This window comes from Callospermophilus lateralis, chromosome 3, assembly GCF_048772815.1.
Source record: "Callospermophilus lateralis isolate mCalLat2 chromosome 3, mCalLat2.hap1, whole genome shotgun sequence".
NCBI classification, from domain to species: Eukaryota; Metazoa; Chordata; class Mammalia; order Rodentia; family Sciuridae; genus Callospermophilus; species Callospermophilus lateralis.
In genome coordinates this window covers 90251872-90273824 of record NC_135307.1, presented here as the reverse complement: position 1 = coordinate 90273824, position 21953 = coordinate 90251872, and the positions used below count along the sequence as shown (strand labels likewise).

At 35.4% G+C, this 21953-nt stretch overlaps 1 protein-coding gene across 2 annotated transcripts in view; it reads right to left on the bottom strand.

Annotated features, from left to right (window-relative positions):
• The window catches only part of Wdr76 (WD repeat domain 76), a 46885-nt gene that overhangs the window by 5952 nt on the left and 18980 nt on the right, over nt 1–21953 (bottom strand). For both annotated transcript variants that reach the window (XM_076848517.1, XM_076848519.1), the window contains exons 6-12: nt 20333–20434; nt 20196–20239; nt 19031–19184; nt 12984–13142; nt 10477–10694; nt 9369–9521; nt 7886–7939 (exon numbers count right to left, since the gene is read on the bottom strand). In XM_076848517.1, the coding sequence (XP_076704632.1) occupies nt 7886–7939; nt 9369–9521; nt 10477–10694; nt 12984–13142; nt 19031–19184; nt 20196–20239; nt 20333–20434 (884 nt within the window). The remainder of the gene's footprint in view (nt 1–7885; nt 7940–9368; nt 9522–10476; nt 10695–12983; nt 13143–19030; nt 19185–20195; nt 20240–20332; nt 20435–21953) is intronic.

Below are 21953 nucleotides of genomic sequence, written 5' to 3'. Positions count from 1 at the left end.
CAAATGGCTAGGATTTTGAATCTTAATATAAAATGATAAATGTTTGAGATGAATAACTAAGTATCCTGAGTTGAATAATAATACACAATGTATAAATCATCTATAGTCCATAAAGATATACAATTATGTATCAATAAAATTTTTTTAAGAAGCATAATACAAGGGCAGGGGTTGTGGCTCAGTGGTGCAGCGCTTGCCGAGCACTTGCCTAGCGCGTGCGGGGCCCTGGGTTTGATCCTCAGCACCACATAAAAATAAATAAAATAAAGATATTGTGTCCAACTAAAAAATAAATATTTTTTTTTAAAAGCATAATACAGGGGCTGGGAATGTGGCTCAAGCGGTAGCGCGCTCGCCTGGCATGCGTGCGGCCCGGGTTTGATCCTCAGCACCACATACAAACAAAGATGTTGTGTCCGCCGATAACTAAAAAATAAATATTAAGATTCTCTCTCTCTCTCCCTCTCTCACTCTCTCTAAAATAAATAAATAAATAAAAAGATGTTGTGTACGCCGAAAACTAAAAAATAAATATTAAAAAATTCTCTCTCTCTCTCTAAAAAAATAAATAAATAAATAAATAAATAAATAAATAAAAATAAAAAGCATAATACAAGGCAACAGTAATTAAGATAGTGTGTTACTGGAATAGTGATATAAATATAGACCAGGGGAACAGAATAAATACCTCAGAAATAAACCCTCAGGGACCAAGACCACAACAATAGGGAAATGACAATATATTCAACAAATAATGATGGGAAAACTGGTATTCAGGTGCAAACGAATAATCCTCGACTTATACCAATTACAAAAATTAAGTCAAAGTGGATTAAAAATCAACCTGAGACCTAAAATTATAAAATCCTAGGAAAAAGACACATGAAAAGCTTTAAGGCATTAGATTTGGCAATGATTTCTTGGATATGACACAAAAAGCATGGACAACAAATGCTAAAGTAGAGAAATGGGATTACATCACACTGAGAAACTTCCACACTTCAAAACAAACAATCTACAGAGTGAAAGACAATCTAAAGAATTTGAATAAATGTTGGCAAATCATGTATTCAATAAGGGGTTAATGTCCAGAATACATAAAGAACTCCTATAACTCAACAAATAAAGCAACAAAACCAAATAACTCAATTGGAAAACGGGCAAAGGACTTGAATAGATATTTCTTCAAAGAAGATATACAAATGGCAAAGCCTAAAAAAAGATAATCAAATCACTAATCATTAGACAAATGTAAATCAAAACTACAATGGGCAAGAATCCCTTTAGGGCTGGGGTTGTGGCTCAGTGGTAGAGCGCTAGCCTGTGTGAGGCCCTAGGTTCGATCCTCAGCACCACATATAAATAAATAAAAAGGAATCCCTTGACACCCACCAGGATGAAGAGAAAATGAACCCTGGGCATTCCTGGTGGGATATGTAAAACAGTGCAACCAATATGGAAAATAGTATGGTGGTTACTCTAAAAATTAAAAATAGAATTACCATATTACCATTATCCTTTTCTGTGTACACATCCAGAAGAATTCCGCCAGACACAGTGACATTTACTTATACTCCCAGTTACTTGGAAGTCTGAGGCAGGAGGATCCCAAGTTTGAGCTAGTCTTGGTAACTTAGTGAGACACTGTCTCAAAATATAATTTTTTTTAAAAAGGGTCGGGGATGTAGCTCAGTGGTAGAGCAACCCTGAGTTTAATCACCAATGCTACAAAAGAATTCAAAGCAGTGTTTTCAGAAAATATCTGTACAGCCATGTTAATAGCAGCATTATTCACCATAGTCAAGAAACTGAAACAACCCAAATGTCCACTGGCAGATGAATGGATAAATAAAATGTGGTAAACACATGTAAAATATAACATGGCCTTTAAAAGGAGACCTTGTCACATACTACAATGTGAATGAACACTGAGGACCTATACTAAGTGCAATAAAAGGACAAATAGAATATGATTCTACTCATATGGGGTAACTAGCATAATCAAAAATCTAAAAGTAGTGGAGAGGAAGAATGATCAGTGTAAGCAGTCAATGTAATCTTCCCCGCCACATGGTTAAAAGGCATTTGTATCCAGCTCTGCATGTGTTTAAAATAAATGTCTTTTAAAAACATTTAAAAAAAAATCTAAAAGTAAAGGGCTACCCTTTTATTTTCTATACCTTTATACCACTAACAATTCTTCCTTTTCTTTTTTCTTCTTTGGTACCAGAGATTGAACGGAGGGGCGCTTAACCACTAAGCCACATCCCTACCCCTTTTTATTTTTTATTTTAAGACAGGGTCTCACCAAGTTGCTGAGGCTGGCTTCCAACTTGCAATCCTCCTGCCCCTAGCCTTCCCAGCTGCTGGGATTGTGTAAACAATCCTTTATTACTAAAGAAGCAGGGACTATAGAAAGCCATATTTCCTACTGCCACTAAATGACCCAAGCTTTTATGAAAATTTTTACTATTCAAGAATAATCACTTTAACTTAAAAAAAAAAACAACATATTATGGATTGGGATTGTGGCTCAGTGGTAGAGCGCTCGCCTAGCACGTGCGAGGCCCTGGGTTCAATCCTCAGCACCACATAAAAATAAAAGAAAGATACTGTGTCCAACTATAAGTAACTAACTAAATAAATAAATAAATAAAACATATTAGAAGCCGAGTGTGGTGGCACACACCTGTAATCCCAGCACCTCAGGAGGCTGAGACAGGAGGATCAAGAGTTCAAAGCCACCAGAGCAACAGCAAGGCACTAAGCAACTCAGTGAGACCGTCTCTAAATAAAATACAAAATAGAGCTGGGGAAGTGGCTAAGCAGTCGAGTGCTCCTGAGTTCAATCCCCAGTACCAAAAAAAAAAAAATTAGAAACTGATAAACTAGCTGTTCATGCCATCGCTGTATAGGGGACACTACAAGAAAAGTGCAGGCCAATATCCCTGATGAACAAAGATGCAAAAATCTTCAATAAAATACTAGCAGTCAGATGTAGTGGTACACACCTGTAATCCCACCAACTGAGAGACTGAGGCAGGAGGATCACAAGTTCAAGGCCAGTCTCACTCAGCAACTTAGCAGGCCACAGGCAACTTAGCAAGACCTTGTTTTGAAATAAAATATATAAAGGGTTGGGGATGTAGCTAAGTAGTGATGTGTCCCTGGGTTCAATCCCCGGTACCAACCTAAATAAATAAATAAATTACAGCATTACCAAACTCAACAGCATTTTAAAGAGATTATTCATTATGATAAAGTGAGAGTTACCCTAAGGATACAAGAATGGTCAAAATATGCAAACCTATAAATATGATACTCCACATTAACACAATGAAGCAGAAAACCCATATGACTATCTCAACAGATTTTGAAAAATATTTGACAAACTTCAATCCCTTTCCTGATAAAATTCTTTCAACAAATAAGGTAGTGAAATATTATACCTCAACATAGTAAAGACCATAGACAACAAAAACCACAGCAAAATTCATATGCAACAGTGAAAAATTGAAAGCTTTTCCTCTAAAATCAGAAACAAGGCAAGGATGCCCCCTCTTGCCCTTTCTATTCCACAAAGTACCAAAAGTAACTCCCAGACAGAACAATAAGGAAGGAAAAAGAAATAAAAGGCATCCAAATTGGAAAAGAAGTAAAATTGTTATTGTTCACAATCAATATGACCATAGAAGTAAAACTGTCATTGTTCACAGTCAATATGACCATAGGTAAATATAAAATCCTAAAAACTGATGAAAATTCCAAAAAGCTTCAGAATATAAAATTTAACATACAAATCAGTGGTATTTCTTTTTGGAGGGTGAGCAAAGTAATGGTAAACTAACCCAGGGGATGACTTTACATATATGATGTATAGTTGTTCACTATACATCAAAACTATCTAAAAAAGAAATAAAGAAAACATCCCTGAGGCTGGGGATGTAGCTCAGTGATAAGAGCACTTGTCTAGCATGCAAGAGGTCCTGGGTTCAATCCTAAGGAAAGGAGGGAGGAAGAAAAGAATTCCACATATAATAACTACAAAAAAATAAAATGCTTCAGAATACATTATTTGTTTTGGTTGTTGGAAAAAAACTTCCCTTTTGTTCAGATAGAACCCTCCTGAACTGTAGCTGCTTCAGAATAAGTTTTGATTTTGTTTTCCGAGATAGGGTCTTACCTCAAATTCCTGGACTCAGGCAATCCTCCTGCCTCAGGTTATAGCTAGGACTACAAGCACACACCACCATACCCACTTTCAGAAATAAATGTAATGAACCAAGAAGGCTGCTGTGGTTTCAATACATGTTTTTCCCTCTGAAACTAAAGTGGAAGCTTGATTTTGCAGCAGTGTTGGATGGTGGGCATTGGGTCATTGAAGTAGCGGTCTCGTGAATGGATTAATACCTTTCTTGGATGAGTGAGTTCTCACTCTCCCAGAAACACATTAGTTCCTGCAAGAACAGGCTGTTATTAAGCGAGTCCACCTCTGTATTTTGTCTTTCACGGGCACCTGCTTGTCCTTCTGCTTTCCAACATGAGTTGAAGGAGCATGAGGCCCTAACCAGAAGCTAAGTAGATGCCAGCATTATACTTTCACACTTCCCAGGCTCCAAAACCATGAACCAAAATAAACCTCTCTTCTTTACAAATTTCCAGGCTCCATTATTCTATTATAACAATGGAAAATAGATTATGGCAGAGGTAAAAAGACCTAAATGCTGAAAACTATAAAATGCTGATGAAAAAAAATTGAACAAGACACAAATAAATGTAAAGATATCCTGTGCTCACAGATTTAAAAAACTGGTTTTGGGACTGGGGTTGTGGCTCAGCAGTAGAGCGCTCGCCTAAAACGTGCAAGGCCCTGGGTTCAATCCTCAGCGGAAGGAAGGAAGGAAGGAGGGAGGGAGGGAGGGAGGAAAGGAAGGAAGGAGGGAGGGAGGGAGGGAAGGAAGGAAGGAATTGTGTACAACTAAAAAATATTTTTTTAAAAAAAGAAAAACTGGTATTTTAAAAATGTCCATACTTCTCAATCTATAGATTCAATGTGATTTCTATCAAAATTCCAAAGACATTTTTTATAAAAATAGAAAGCAATGCTAAAATTCTGAAGAGCCAATCAAATATTATGCAAACAAAGCTGAAGCATCACACTACCTGGCTTAAAAATATACTACAAAGCTACTGTAATTAGCATGGTATTGACATAAAAATAGATATACATATAAATGTATCTGAATATACAGCCTAGAGATAAATCCACACCATTTATAGTCAACTGATTTTTGACAAAGATGCCAAGAATACACAATAGGGAAAGTAGAGTCTCTTCAATAAATGATGTTAGAAAAATAGGATATTCACATACAGAAGAGTGAAAATGGATTTCTACCATACACAAATATCAGTTTAAATGGATTAAAGACTTAAATGCAAGACCTAAAACTGGAAGACTACTAGAAGAACACAGGGGGAAGTTCCATAACATTAGTCTGGAGTATGAGTTTTTGGATATGAACTCAAAAGCACAGGCAATAAAAGCAAAAATAAGTCAGGCATAGTAGTGCACACCTGTAATCCCAGTGGCTTGGGAGGCTGAGGCAGGAGGATTACAAATTCAAAGTCAGCCTCAGCAACTGAGTGAGGGCCTGATTACCTTAGCAAGAGCCTGTCTCAAAATAAAAAATAAGGACTAGGGATGTTGCTCAGTAGTTAAGAGCACCTGAGTTCAATCCCTGTTACCACCCTCACCCCCCAAAAAAATAAACTAATAGAACTTTATCAAACTAAAAACCTATTGCACAACTAAGGAAACCATCCACAGAGTGAAAAGACAATCTATGGAGTTAATATCCAAAATACATAAGGAACTCAACTCCATAATAAAAACAACCCAATTAGAAAATGGGCAAAGTATGTGAATAGAATACTTCTTTAAAAAAGATGTATACATGGCCAACAAATAGGTTTTTAAAAGTTCAATTTCACTATATCAGAGAAATACAAATTAAAACCACAATAAAATATCCCCTCACATCTGTTAAAATAGCTATTATTAAGTCATAGCGTAGGGCTAGGGGTACAGCTCAATGGTAAAGTACCTGCTTAGCAAGCACCAGGCCCTGAGTTTGATCTTTAGCACAAAAGAAAAAAAAAAAAAAAGATAAATGTTGGAATGTTGGAGAGGATGCAGAGAAAAAGAAACCCTATACGCTGTTGGTAGAAATGTAAACTGGTACAGATACTATAGAAAGCAGTATGAAGGTTCCTCAAACTATTTAAAAAATGAACTACCAGGGCTGGGACTTGCCTCCCATGTGTGAGGCACTAGGTTCAATCCTCAGCACCACATAAAAATAAATAAAATAAAGGCATGCTGTCCATCTACAACTACAAAAAAATTAAAAAAGAAAGAAAGAAAGATGATCCAGCAATCTCACTACTGGGTATATATCCAAAGAAAAATTAAATCAGTGAGTCAGATATTTGCACTCCTGTGTTCATCGCAGAATTATTCACAATAGCCATGATTACTGAATCAGCCTAAGTGTCCATCAACCAATTAATGAATAAAATACAATTGCAATGCCATTCAGCCTTTAAAAAGAAAGAAATGTTGTCATTTGCAACAACATAAGCAAACCTGAAAGACATGTTTAGTGAAATAAACTAGACATCAAAAAATAAATGCCACATAATCTCAATCACATGAAGAATCTAAAAAAGTTGAACTCAGAATGATGGTTAACAAAAGCTGGTGGGGGAAGGGTTGGGAGATGTTGGTCAAAGAACACAAATTCACGTGGGAATAAGTTCAAGATATCTATTGTATACATGATGATTATAGTTAATAACAATGTGTCATATTCTTCAAAATCACTAATTTTTTAAGTGTTCTCACCCAAAAAAATGGTGTGAAGTAATGCACATGCTAATTAAATATAGCCATTCCATAATATATACATATTTCAAAACATGCTATATAAATAAACATGTACTTTTTTTTTTGATACTGGGGATTAGACCCAGGGGCGCTCAACCACCGAGCCACAACCCCAGCCCTTTTTTGTATTTTATTTAGAGACAGGGTCTCACTTAGTTGCTTAGTGCCTTAGTTGCTGAGGCTGGCTTTGAACTCACAATCTTCCTGCCTCAACCTCCAGAGCCAATGAGATTACAGGTGTGGGCCACCGTGCCCAGCCTATGTACAATTTTTGTCAAGTAAATTGTGAATATGAAAAAAAGAAACTTATAAGCTAGAATATAAAGTATGGAAGAGAAATTTAAATGGGAAAAAACTTACAAAAAATAAATATACTTAAGTATAGCCTATAAAGACTATAAAACTCAGAAAGCAACAATCACACACCCTGTCCCCAACTCCATAAACACTAAAAAACGGAGTTATCAAGGGAGAAGGCATGGTGTAAAGCTAGGTGTAAAAAACACTCACTCTCTCTAAACAGCAGATGGAAAAAGAGGGTAATCAAAGAAATTAAATAAGTAGGAAGATGGGAAAGGCACTCGAGCCAGAATAAACAAGCACAAATAAACAGAGCTTCAGATAGCCTCATCAGCAAATGAGTAGTTAGTCTTCTTTAATAAAGTAACATGAGTAATTCGGTCAGAATAAAGTCATTAACCTTATCCAAAAATAACTTCCACCTGCAGAGAATATCTACTGACTAAAAGAGATTGAACCTCTTTATAGACACGGGCAACCTGGAAGCAAGAGCTCTTCTGGATAGCAACTAGAAAATTAGGACACTTATACAATGTGATACAAAAATCAGGCCTATTACAACAATCAGACATCTAACTTATGCCCTCATAAGTTCAAAGCAATCCAGGAACTGTTATTTGGCATATGGAAGCCTACCTGATGGTGGTGAGGAGAGGAATCTGAGAAGAAATACAGCTGCTGTCAAAGACTCTGCAAAATAACATGAACCAGATAGATGTTTTTATTATTTCTGGAAATCTTCCTGAAATAGCATCAGTGTATTTAACAAGACATTCATTGGTTTGTTGTATTAACTATAATTATTTTAAAATATATAGGATCATATTCTAACCTCAGCAGATATACTGAACTAAAAGAATATTATAAAATTATAAGGAATATTATAAAATCCAGTATTTATGGATTTATGTGGAGATATTTAAACTAGTACTCCAAACTTAAAATGAACATTCTAAAGTGATAATCTAGACTTAAACTATATTTGGATTCACAATGAGACATACACAGGAATGTGATTTGAAAATGCAAATTCCCTTAAAGTATACACATGAATCAAGAGCAATTTCCCTACAAAACTCATCAGTTGAGGACCTGATATTATCATTTCCAGGTGCTGAAGGACCAGCACCCAAAGAGTCCAGAAGCCTCCACTAAGTACTGTGCCAGAAGGAAACCAAACACATCACTACCATCTCCCCTTTTCATTTTGCTTAACTATTACAATGTACTTACTCCACACTAGAGCTTCTTGCCTAGATTACTAGAAAGCCAAATCATTACTGGTTAATGTAACAAAAGTAAACTTGTCAGTGTAAATGAACAAGAATGGGACAATAGGTAACTCAAGACTAAATAAACTGCATTGTGGAAATAGGACACAAGGGTGCCATTCCCTAGTGACTCTCTTTCTTCATCTCTTGGTAATGCTCACATACTGTGCTAGAAACTAACTGGGCACCTGTCACACATTGCAGACCATGCTTTTCCTAATGGGTGCCATTCCATAAACTTCCAACCAGAAATAAAGTGCCATATCTGAGCCTGACTCATGGTATATATTCAACAGATATTTGTTGAATGACTTTTCTACTTTGGTTCAACTGATTTTAAAATCAATTTTTAGGAAGTAGCTTTAGAAAATATCAAAGCCAAAATCCTAGAACCATATCCACAAGTTTGTAAATAAGCCAAATTTTTGCTGTTTTCTGCCTGCCCATGGTCTAGGACTATACAATTTCCATTCAACAATTCACGTGTAATGTAGAACCTAGTCCACAAAGTAAGAGCTTCTCCCTATGCTAAAATTATCTCCTTTCCAAGAGGTCACACAACCTGGTTTCATTGGGATTTGAGGGCTGCTTCAGTGTTGAAAAGAAAGCCTGACCATCAATTCCCCAGGGTAGCTATAGACCTTTTCCAATCTCAAGGAAATCTCCTAGACCCCAAAACTGCTGTGAAACCATTAAGTATATGGTTTCTGTGAACCTCAATATGGCTACAAAATAGTAACCCTAGCAATTAAATAGGAACAACAGTAAATTAAGTGTCTCCTTTACCAACACAATAGCTACAGACTCTATAGATTCCTTAAAACCATATTTCTGCCTTCTGAATTTACCTCAGCTTACAATCAGCACATGTGGTCACTACTCTGTTACCAGTAACAGGTGAAAAATAGGCAGAAGCAATGCTCTTCGTGTGTTCAGTCAAAGAAATCAAAGGCTGGCTTCCCCTTAGTTTCAGGTGCCTGACGTCATAAATATGAATATCCCTGTAAAGAGAGGAAGAATTATTAGTGTTGCCAGAGTACATGTAATGAGCCTCTAGAACAGGGTTAAACATAAGTTAGAAACTCAAATACTTGCTAAATGGAATAACATTTAAGACATAACCCCTAATGCGGTTTTAAAGTTATTGATACAAATGAAAAGTAAAATATTAGAAAAATTCAAAAATTAGAGCAGATACCTATAACCTTCATGTACAGAATTGGTTTTTCAATCTCTCCAAGAAAAAAAGGCAACACAGATTTTTCAATCTCTCCAAGAAAAAAGCCAAGTTACAGATCACATACAATTTTATTTTATTTTTGTTTGTTTTAGTGCCAGAGATTGACCTCAGGGACACTTAACCACTGAGCCACATCCCTAGCCCTTTTTTGGATCTTATTTGGAGACAGGGTCTCCCTGAGTTGCTTAGCGCCTCACTAAGTTGCTGAGGCTGGCTTTGAATTCACGATTCTCCTGCCTCAGCCTCCTGGGATTACAGGCATGTGCCATCGTGCCCAGGTTATAAAAATTTTCTTCTCATAAAACTAGAAATAAATGCATATGCATATGGTGCCAATGAAAACAAAAATATATATTTCTTTCAATATTTTCACTATTTATTAAATCCAAATGAATTTCTCATTAAAAAAAAAAAATCTCACTCAAGAAAAGCCCCCATTAGTGAAGAAAGGAAAATTATTTGGCCTTTGTGTATCACAAAAGTCAGATGTTTGACAACCAAACTAAACCATGTATTCATGGCATGAAAAGGACTAAATCTGGAGTGGGGTTGTGGCTCAGCGGCAGAGCGCTCGTCTAGCATGTGCAAGGCCCTGGGTTCAATCCTCAGTGCCACATAAAAATAAATAAATAAAATAAAGGCATTATATCCAATTGCAGCTAAAAAATAAATATTAAAAAAAAGGACTAAATCATTACATTTTCAGAAGAACATACCTCAACCCTGCAGTCATGAAATACTGTCTGTGCACTGGGTGGACATGAACAGTTCTTATTTTTCTCAAAGAAGAACGAATTAGTTTCTCAAAAGAAGTTCCAGGTGTCCGTCTATCCACCAGTGACATATTTCCATCCCAGTGTCCCACTAGTAAAGTGGAAGCATCTTCTGTCAAGAAGTCAAAGGAGGAAAAGCCACTTCTTTCATTTCTATATACCTAAAGATATAAATAACAATCACTTCTACAACACTCTTAAAATCAATGCACAAATTCTTAGTAAAAGATTATAAAACAGTTTACTCAAATAACCTCATTTATCTACACAGGAAGCTCAGGACAAAATGGAAACAAAGGTCGTGATCACCTCAGAGGCTCACCTACAATCAAATGGTTCATCTACCCATATCCTAAATCTCTTAAACCCAATAAATCTTAGTTCCTGATCTACCCTGTGAAATTACCGGAAAATGACTAAATATGAATTCTATCCAGCTGAAATTAAATCTCAATATAACAAGTAACTTTTCCAACAAAGTCCAAGATATGTGGTAGCATATTCATCAGATTAAAATTCTTGACAGTTAATCAGGCTATGGATCGCAAGTTCTAGATCAGCTGCAGCAACTTGGGGTGAGACCCTGTCTCATAATAAAAATAAAATAAAGAAGCGCTGGGGATGTAGCTTGGTGGTAAAATGTCCCTAGGTTCAATCCCCAATACAAAACATAAATGAATGAATGAATGATGAAATTTACTTCTAAAATTATCCTAAAGTTCATGAAGATTCAAATCCAACTTTTAAAAGTTCAAATTGTAAGAATTCTCTTACTGAGGATATCTGGCATGGTTAAACAAATCTGAAAATTCATCTTAAATAGTATTATTAAATGGATATTTAAGTAGTAGACCAAAATATGAACAATGAAATCCAAATATTTTGTTCAGGCCTTGGGAGTTTCAGACCTGTTACACCAGAAGTCAAATAGATTAGAAAATCTCCAAGCAGTAGTCTGATAATCTAGGCTGTGTCTGAGGGAGGATTCATGAGTATCATTCAACTTAAATTTAAGCAGACTTAAACTTTAATCTGACTAGCACAGTTTAAACCAGCTCAGGAAAAAGACTTACCAAGAGGTAATTACAAATAAACTTGGCCCAAGGTATTCTGAATAAAAACCCTTTGGGTCTCTGCTTCCTGCACAGTATAGCCAATAGCAATTTTCAATTCTAACCTCACCATTTAGCCCAGCTGTTAACAGAACAGCTGGGCTAAATGCTTCATCATCATATTAGAACACACAAGACCTTTTAAATCTGGGCTGAGGATGTGGCTCAGTGTTAGGACACTTGACTAGCATGCCCTGGATTCAATCCCCAGCACCAAAAAAAGAAATAGTCATGTTAAATCTTAGCTAGAAGGTTAGGAAAAATCAAATTTTTAGGCCAGACACAGTGGCACACTTCTCTAACCCAGCTAACTAAGGAAGATTCCAAGTACGAGGACAGCTTGAGCAATTTAGCAAGATCCTGTCTCAAAATTTTAAAAGGGACTGGGGATATAGTTTAGTGGTAGAGCACTCCATGGTTCAATCCCCAGCATCACAAAAATAAATTTAAAAATACATTTTATAATTTCTGTATTATATTACACACCAGAAATTTTAGGTATGCATAATATATTACCATTATGTGGGTAATTTTTCTATTGTCCTTTTTGTCAGGTATAAGACTCATTCCTACAAAATTCATGTCTGAAGGGCAGGAAGGATAAACAAAAGAAAAATATTCCAGTGTTTTCCCTCAAAATTAAGAAGTTATTTTACTTAAAATTCTTTCTGCAAATAATAACAGTGAATATGAATAGTCAGGTGTGGTAGTATATACTTGTAGTCCTAGCTACTCAGGAGGCTAAGGCAAGAGGATAGTATGAGCCCAGAAGTCTGGGGCCAGTCTGGGCAACAGAGTATAATCCTGACTCTTAAAAAATAAGAAAATAAAAAATTTTTAAAAATAAAAGCAAACACTATGTGCCAGTCTTGGTCCTAAATACTTTATCTGCATTCACTCCTTTAATCCTTCTGACAACCCTATAAAGTAGACACTATGACTATACCATTCCACAACTATGGAAATTGAGACACAAATAAGATCACACAACTAGTAATAGATGGTCTGAGACTTGAACTTAGTCCTTAGGCTGTACTACTTTTCAGTTTGATATAAAAATCACTCATGTGGCCGGGCACAATGGTACATGCCAGCGACTAAGGAGACTGAGACAGGAGGATCACAATTTCAAAGCCAGCCTCGGCAAAGTGCTAAGCAACTCAGTGAGACCTCATCTCTAAATGAAATACAAAATAGGGCTGGGGATATGGCTCTGTGGTCGAGTGCCTATGAGTTCAATCCCCAGTACAAAAAAAAAAAAAAAAAGCACTCATATAGCATTTCATGGAGAATCCAGAATATCATTGGATGTCAACATATAAACAAATTAACATTTACCTCTTCAAAAATAGCTCTGGAAAAATCCCCACATCGTAACGTGCCATCATAGCTCAGTGATAGTAGGTGGGCTGGATTGGCAGGTGAGAAGTAAAGACAGCTAACAGGTTGACTATGGGGATAAAAAACATATGCTCCATCTTCTTTTCTTTGCTGGGTCTGGAAGAGGTAGAAGTTGAAAAAGAGATTAAAAACTAGTGAAAAGTACATATTTACTATGTTATTATATTTACATCTGGATTATATTGTCTTTTTTAAGTCTATAACAGCAACCACTCTCCCATTCAAATATTTTCTTACAATTTAATTTTCTTCATATAATTTTCAAATCAACAATACCAAATCACATTAATTTTAAGTGTCCAGCTTTTCACAAATAGCAAACTAGTTTCTTTACAAAAGTGGGGGCGGTGGGGCGGGGGAGAACGACACAGACAAATAGCACACGGATCACTGCTTCTGCCAGGCACGGTCACATGAACCTGTAGCCTTAGCACTCAGAAGGCTTAAGCAAGAGGATCACTTGAGCCCAGGAGTTAAGAGACCAGCCTGGGCAAGATTGTTTCAAAAATTAAGTTTTTTTTTAACTACCTTTTTTTAATTAATTTTTAATTTATATATGACAGCAAAATGCATTAAAATTTCTATTACATATAAAAAGCACAATTTTTCATATCTCGTTGTATACAAAGTATATTCACACCAATTCGTGTTTTCATACACATACTTTGGACATATTCCACCATCACTTTTAACCCCATGCTTCCTCCCACCCCTTTGCCCTATCTAAAGTTCCATCTATTCCTCCCATGCTCCCCCTCCCTACCCATGAATCAGCTGGGGCAAATGGTGTTTCCATTCTCAATTTTCCAAGAAATCTCCATACTGCTTTCTATATGGGCTGCACCAGTTTGCAATCCCAACAGCAGTGTATGAGCATACCTTTTTCATCACATACTCGCCAGAACATCCAAGAATTATGGGACAGCATCAAAAGTTAATTTTTAAGCATCTTAGAAGGCTAAGACAAGAGGGTTATAAGTTCAAAGCAACCCTCAGCAACTCAGTGAGACCCTCTAAACAAAATGCAAAATAGGACTGGAGATGTGGCTCAGTGGCTGAGTGCCCAAGTTCAATACCTGGTATGACCCCCCAAAAAAAGTTTTTTTAAATCATACTTACTATGACTTCACAAGATGAAATCCCCAGGAAATTAGAAATATACTCTTTATTTCACATATGACATTAATTCATTACTACAGTATCAATATCATTAACACTTTGCTTTCTAAGAGGGCTTATGATATTAACATTATTCTCAGTATAATTTTTTTTTTAAACATGGGGTCTCATTATGTTGCCCAGGCTGGCCTCCAACTTTTCATAAGTTATTTGGTCCTGGCAGAAAAATTATAGTTTTAAAAGTATTTTGTCTACACAATGAAAATTCACACATTTGAATTTCCATATTACTATTACTACATCTAAGGATCAGCCTTTATTCAATTGGATTACCAACTCCTAAGAAGTCATTTTTCAGATTTGGGTTCCTATACCATATAGCATATTATAAACCAGAGCAATGATTATTTCCAAATCTGGCTTAGTCTGCTCTGAAATAGTCAATTTTGGTTTTTATCTTTATTTTTTAGAAAATATTATTTTTAATATTTATTTTTAGGTGTAGTTGGACATAATACCTTTATTTTATTTATTTATTTTTATGTGGTGCTGAGGATCAAACCCAGGTCCTTGCACATGCTAGGCGAGTGCTCTACCTCTGAGCCACAACCCCAGCCCTTGGTTTTTATTTTAAATTTTAAAATTAAAAAAAAAAAAAAAAAGATTTTTTTTTCTTAACAAGGAAAAGAGAAAGAAAAGGAAAAAAAATTACAATCACACACATTCTCCTATGAAAAGTTAACAACTGTTGACATCTTGGCATAATGTTTATAACATTTATTTTCTAGAAAAACAGTACTATCTATTGTTATAAAGAACTAAAATGGGCTAGGCATGGTGGCACACATCTGTAACCCCAGCACCTTGGGAGGCTGAGACAAGAAAATCACAGGTTCAAAGCCAGCCTCAGCAACTTAGCAAGGCCATAAGCAACCTAGTGAGACCCTGTCTCAAAATGAAACAAAAAAAAAAAAAAAAAAAGGATTGGTTATGGAGCTCAGCAGTTAAAGCACCCTGGTTTAATCCCCAATACGAAAAAAAAGAAAAGAAAAGAAAATACAGAAATGTACAAAGACGAAAATTCAAAAAAAAAAAAAAAAAATCACAACAAATCCAAAATATCAAGATTTTTAAAAAAATATTGAGTGAGGATTACAAATATCTTTATACTGAGGTTGGGGATTTGAGGTATCCCCCAAAAGCTCATGTGTGCAGCAATGCAAGAATATTTAGAGGTAAAGAGACTGGGTAATCAGAGCCTTGACCTAATAAGTGTGTGACAGGGATTAACCTAGTGGTAATGGTAAACAGGGAATGTGTGGCTAGAGGTGTTGAGTCCTTGGGGTAAACCCTAGGGGGTTCAAATTTTATCCCTGGAAAGTGGAGTCTCTCTCCACTTCCTGGTGTGATGTCCCCAGCTGCCTTCCTCTGCTATAGCCTTCTGCTATGATGTTTGCCTCATCTTGGGCCCAGAAGAATGGAGTAGACCACATGCAGACTGAAACCTCTAAAACCTTGAGTCTCAAAATCCTCTAAAATTATTCTTGTCAAAGTCTTTTGGTCACACAGCAAAATAGTTAACTAAAACACCTGGCATGAGTTGAGACCCTGGGTTCAATCCCCAGTACCCATCCACCCCCCCAAAAAAAAGAAAAACAATACAGAAATGCACAAAGATGAAAATTTTTAAAAATCATTACAAATCCATTACAAATCATTACAAATCTTGGGGCTGGGGATGTGGCTCAAGTGGTAGCGCACTCGCCTGGCATGCGTGCGGCCCGGGTTCGATTCTCAGCACCACGTACAAACAAAGATGTTGTGTCCCCCGATAACTAAAAAATAAATATCAAAAAATTCTCTCTCTCTCTCTCTCTCTCTCTCCTCTCTTACTCTCTCTTTTAAAAAAAAAATCATTACAAATCTTGATTTTTTAATCAAGAAAATATTGTGGGCTCGGGCTGTGACTCAGTGGTAAAGTGCTTGCCTAGCATATGTGAGGTACTGGGTTCTATCCTCAGGACCACATAAAAATACATAAAATAAAGGTATCACCTACAACTAAAAAAGCAATTAAAGAAAATATTGAGTAAATATTGAGTGAGAGTTACAGATTTCTTTATACAGTCCTATGCAGACAGCATGACACAGACAATGAAGAAACTTAGGAAAAACAGGACCATGCTGTACATGACATTTTTTAATAGTATTGAATTCAAAATAACAAAAGAAAATGAAGCTAAGGAAATTTTTGAACTTCAGATAATTCTTCACAAGATATATTGTCTCCTATAAAGGAAAAAATGTAAAACATAAAGCAGCTATAGTCATTACACTTTTCATTTATTCTTTTTTTTGGGGGGGAGGGGGAGGGGTTACGGGGTTAAACCCAGGGATGCTTAACCATTGAGCCACATTCCCAGCCCTTTTTTGTATTTGATTTAGAGACAGGGTCTTGCTGAGTTGCTTAGTGCCTCACTAAGTTGCTGAGGCTGGCTTTGAACTTGAGATCCTCCTGCCTCAGTTTCCCAAGCCGCTGGGATTAACAGGCATGCATCACTGTGCCTGGCTGGTTTTGATCCTTATGCTTAAACTAAAAAAAAAAAAAAAAAGAAAAAAGAATTTAGGAGTAGAAAACCTTAGGAAAAAAATTGATAATGAACATTTAATTCACTTAAATGCTGAACTATTATTAAATGTTAAACAGCCATAGGAATTATGGTTGTAGAACTCAGTATAAATGTTATCAGGGTAGATAAAAATAATATAATAAAATATGGGAACGTAGAAAGGGTGGTTAGAGAAAGACAGAGAATAATGTTCTTAACCAATAGAAATTATCTAAAAGTGAGAGATTAAAAAATAAAAAGTGTGCCAGGCTCAGTGGCGAATGCCTGTTAATCCCAGCGGCTCTAGAGAATGAGGCAGGAAGATCGTGAGTTCAAAGCCAGTCTTAGCAACTTAGTGAGGCACTAAGCAATTCAGTGAGACCCTGAAAAAAAGAGAGAGAGATCAAAACCAGGGCCTTAATATGTGCTAGGCAAGCAGTCTACCACTGAGCTACATCCCCGATCTCATTACTAAATTCTTAATCTTGGTTTACTATTTTTTTTTTTCATTTTTTAGCAGTACTAGAATTGAACCGAAGGCCTTATGCATGCTAGTCAAGTGCTCTACCACTGAGCTACAACCCCAGCCCGTTTTATTTTGAGACAGAGTCTAAGTTACCTTGCCTGGCCTCAAATTTTTGACTGTCCTGCCTTAGCCTCCCAAGTGGTAGGGTTGATTTGGCCAGAATTTGCTGCCAAACATTTTTCCAGAGAAACTCATGAGTCTTGAATTTTTTCACATATTTCTTTAGGTTGTTTTTTTTTATTTTATTTATTTTTTTAATCTACCTGCTGCCATTACACAAAAACAACTTCTTTAGCTGGATAAGTATTCCAGGGCCATATGTCTTTCTCTCAGAACTTTATAATATTGCTACAGAAAACTGAGACAAGCCAGGCTCTTCATACTGAATTTGTTTTTTTGTTTGTTTTGTTTTGTTTTAGTTACACATGGGCACAATATCTTTATTTATTTTTTTTATTTTGCTGAGGATCAAACCCAGTGCATCACATGTGCAAGGCAAGCACGCTACAACTGAGCCACAACCCCAGCCCCTTGAATTTTTTTTTTTTTTACCTGAAGATTTCTTTATCCATTAAGTTACAAATTTCTCTAGAACATGAGATCACCTTCAGCTGCCATTCAATTCTATCTTCATTTCAGGAAAAGTTCTTTTGAAATACACTCAGTTTCATTTGTTGGGTCATCTTTGACTGTCTTTCTATTGGCTTCTCTAAGCCTTTCTCATCTGTGGTTGAGTATCACAAATCCTTCCTATAATGTCTCCAATTTGATTTTCTGTAATAGCTATTCTGTTCCTAATATTAGTTTCTCACCTAATATTAGTTTCATTAATCTTCAATCTGTTTCCTTTGTTTTACAATCTTCTTTTTCATCTCATTCTGTTATTTTATCATCTCGCCTTTCAGCTTTATTTTTGCTGAATTAATGTTCTTATTAATTTGTTCCAAAGAAGTGCTAGTCAAAAGAACTTTCTAAGGTGACCAAAATGATGTGGCTATGTGCCTGAGAACTGAACTTTCAATTTTAATTAGTTTCTCAAAATAAGAAAAATTAAAAGGGCTGGGGATGTAGTTCAGTGGTAAAACACCTCTGGGTTCAATTTCCAGTACCAAAATTATAAAAAAACCCAAAATTTATTTCTCAAGTCTGATTTGAGAATCAAATTTATTTCTCAATCCAGGTTCTCGATCATTTGTTTATCCATCAAAGGCCTACTTTCTGGTTTCTGGATGGTCCCTTTTAGCTCTGTCCCTGTGCAAGATGAAAGGGGTCTCTACTGGGTTTCTTTTATAAGGGCAATAATCCCATGCATGACCTACTCACCTCCCAAGGCCCCACACCTCCTAATATCATCATTTTGGGGATTAGGAAGTCCATCATATGAATTTGGAGGGGGATACAACATTTAGATCACAGTAGATTATATTTTAAACATAACTTAAAAACTATGAATTTTATGTGACTTTTTCACATATACATTTAAAGTCTCCTGGCAGTTAATTTATGCCCAGATGGCTAATGATATTCAAGCTAAAAATGTTAAAGTTCTATAAAAACAAATTTAATTCCTCTAGATTTCTAAAATTTAGAATCATAAAGCAATTCTATCTCAAGTTATAGGTGTAAATGAATGTCTCTCAGCTAGTCGTCTTAAGACTATTTGCTTCAGTCAAACTTGAATACCTTTAAAAAAAAAAAAAAAAGAAAGAAAGAAAGTAATAAGAACTTACCAAATCCCAAAGTCCAATTTGCCCACTTTTGGCCCCAGCTGCTACCAAAGTTCTAGTTTCTGATGGGTGGAGAGCCACAGAAAATATTGAGCCATTGGTAACTTTATGAACAGCATCTTCACTAATAACCATTCCATTTAAATTGGCTTTGTAGCTACAAAATTAAAATGTTACATTTTTAAAACCAATCTCAATAGTCAAAATAAGTAAAAGATGATTCAAAAAAGAAAGTCATAGTAAATAAATGTTGGGAAATATTCAACCTCCTGATTAACTGAGGAAATAAAATAGTGAGGTACCATTTTTTAATTATAAAATTACCTTTAATAATTTTAATGATGATATCAAAAACCAGGAGGCCACAGATAAACATACATACTCAGGCTAGGGCTGTAGGCTCAGTGATAGAGCATTGCCCCACACATGAGGGTCAGGATTTGATCCCAACACTGAAAAATTTTAAAAATATAAACACACACATACTCACATGTATTGCTAGTTTTAGAGTGAGTTCATATAAGATTTTCAGGAGGGGGAAAAAAAAAGATTTTTGGAAAATGATTTAATAGTGTGTACTAAAAGCTATTAAAAAATTCCACAATATCTGACTCATTAGACTCACTTCCAGAAATCTATTCTGAGAAAGTAATCCACTGTCATAGAAACACTTCAACAAATATTATACAATTACACAAAACTAAATGGAAAATAACCCCAAATACTAAATAGGCAGAAGGAGGTTAAGTAAAAATTTCACCTACTCAATGAATTATTATGCAATTATTTAATAATTTTAAAGATTCTAGTAACATATAACCACAAATGAAAAAGCCTAATGCAAAATTGCATATACTTTAGAATACATTGTTGTAAAAATGTGAATTCACTCATTTTCTTCAACACTGAATAAATATACACTATGTGCCAGGCACTGTTCTAGTTATTGAGACAAAATCCCTGCCTTCATAAAGCTTACATTCTATTGGTATTACATATGATAACACCTGAAAGGAAATATACAAAAACAAAAATAACAGTTATTGTAGGGTAGAAATACAGGGCATATTTTTTCACCTTATGTTCAAAATTCCTATAATATTATATAGCTTTTGTAGCTCAAATGTCTCAAAAAAATGTAAAACAAAGGCAAGGAATTTTAATTTACCTTTTAATGCTGAACAGCCCCTTTTCAGTGTTCTTACGACTTGTCTGAAACATGAATAGAAACCAAAGTGCTGTTAATATACATGGAAATTTCCTTAACAGATGATACTAAAAGCTATAAGCTCTGCCAAGTTATACCTTGTTCATTTCACCCCATGTCTGCAGAAATTCTTTAAATAGTTCATTGTTGTCATCTTGATTTTCAGGAATCATTTCTAAAGGCCCAGGAGGTAACAAAGGCTGTAATCAAAAATAAAAAGTTTATTGTTTGTCTCCTTGCCCTAGAATTACACATTCAAAAAGGCAAAGGGTATTTGTCTGTTTTTTCACTACTTTACTGTCAACACCAACAACAGTGATAGCACATCACAGTTATTCAAAAATAATTATTCAATAAATGAATGCCAACAAAAAACAACAGATGCTGGCAAGGATGTAGAGAAAGGAACTCTCATTCCCTGTTGGTATGAATGCAAATTAATGCCACCATTATGAAAAACCATATGGTGGTTCCTCAGGAAACTAGAAATAGAATTAACATATGATCCAACAATCCCACTACTGGATATATATTCAAAAAAATAAAATCAGTATGTTAAGGAGATATATTCTTTGTAACATTATTCACAATTGCCAAGATATAAAATCAAACTAAATGTCCATTAAAAAATGAATAAAGAAAATGTTATTTATACACCATGGAAAACTATTCAGAAAAATTTTTAGTTGCAGCAATATGTATGAAACTGGAGGACATTATGTTAAGTAAAATAAATCAGAAAGACAAATACTGCACATTTTCACTATACATGGAATCTAAAGTTGATTCTAAAGAAGTAAAAACCAGAATAGTGTTACCGGAGCCTGGGAACAGTGTGGAGGAAGAAGGGATGGAAAGAGGGTTAATGGGTACAGGGATGCAGATGGATCAGAGGAATGTTCTATAGAACAGGAGGACAACTATGCTTAACAACAATTAATTTACTATTTGAAAATAATAGAGATGTTTAATGTTCCCCAAACAAATATATGTCTGAGATGACAGATACATCACTTTATTCTGATCATTACACATTATATACATGTATTGCAATGCCACACTGTACCCCATAGATATGTACAATAACTAAGTGTCTGTTAAAATACATATAAATAGGGGCTGGGGCTCAGGGGTAGCATGCTTGTCTGGCATGTGTGAGGCACCGAGTTCAATTCTCAGTACCACATATAAATAAATAAAATAAAGGTCTATCAACAACTTAAAAAATTTTTTTAAATATATATATATATAAATAAAAAATAAATGAATGAATGCCAGGTCTCCTATCTTATTTAACCCTCTTGACAATTCATTCAATGATACCACTTTTTAAAGACACCATAATTCAGAGAAGTTATTTGACCAAGTTACATTGCCAATAACTGGAAGAGCTAGGAAGAACTCCTATTAGTTCAGTTCAGTACTCAGTGCTATTATTCTATGCCAATGTTTTAGAAAATACAGGTTGAAATCAAATAATAGGCTATGAAGTCATTTTAATTTGTCAAAAACAGCAACTACAATGATTGAGAATAGAATAAAAAATACCAAAATGCATACAAATAGTAAAGTTGTCATTTCACAAAACTATTGTTTCAGAAGAATGTGTGTTTGTGTTTGTGTGTGTGTGTGTGTGTGTGTGTGTGTGTGTATGTGTATGTGTATGTGTTTACAGTGGTAAAGATTGAACCCAGGGTCTTATACATGCTAAGCAAGCTA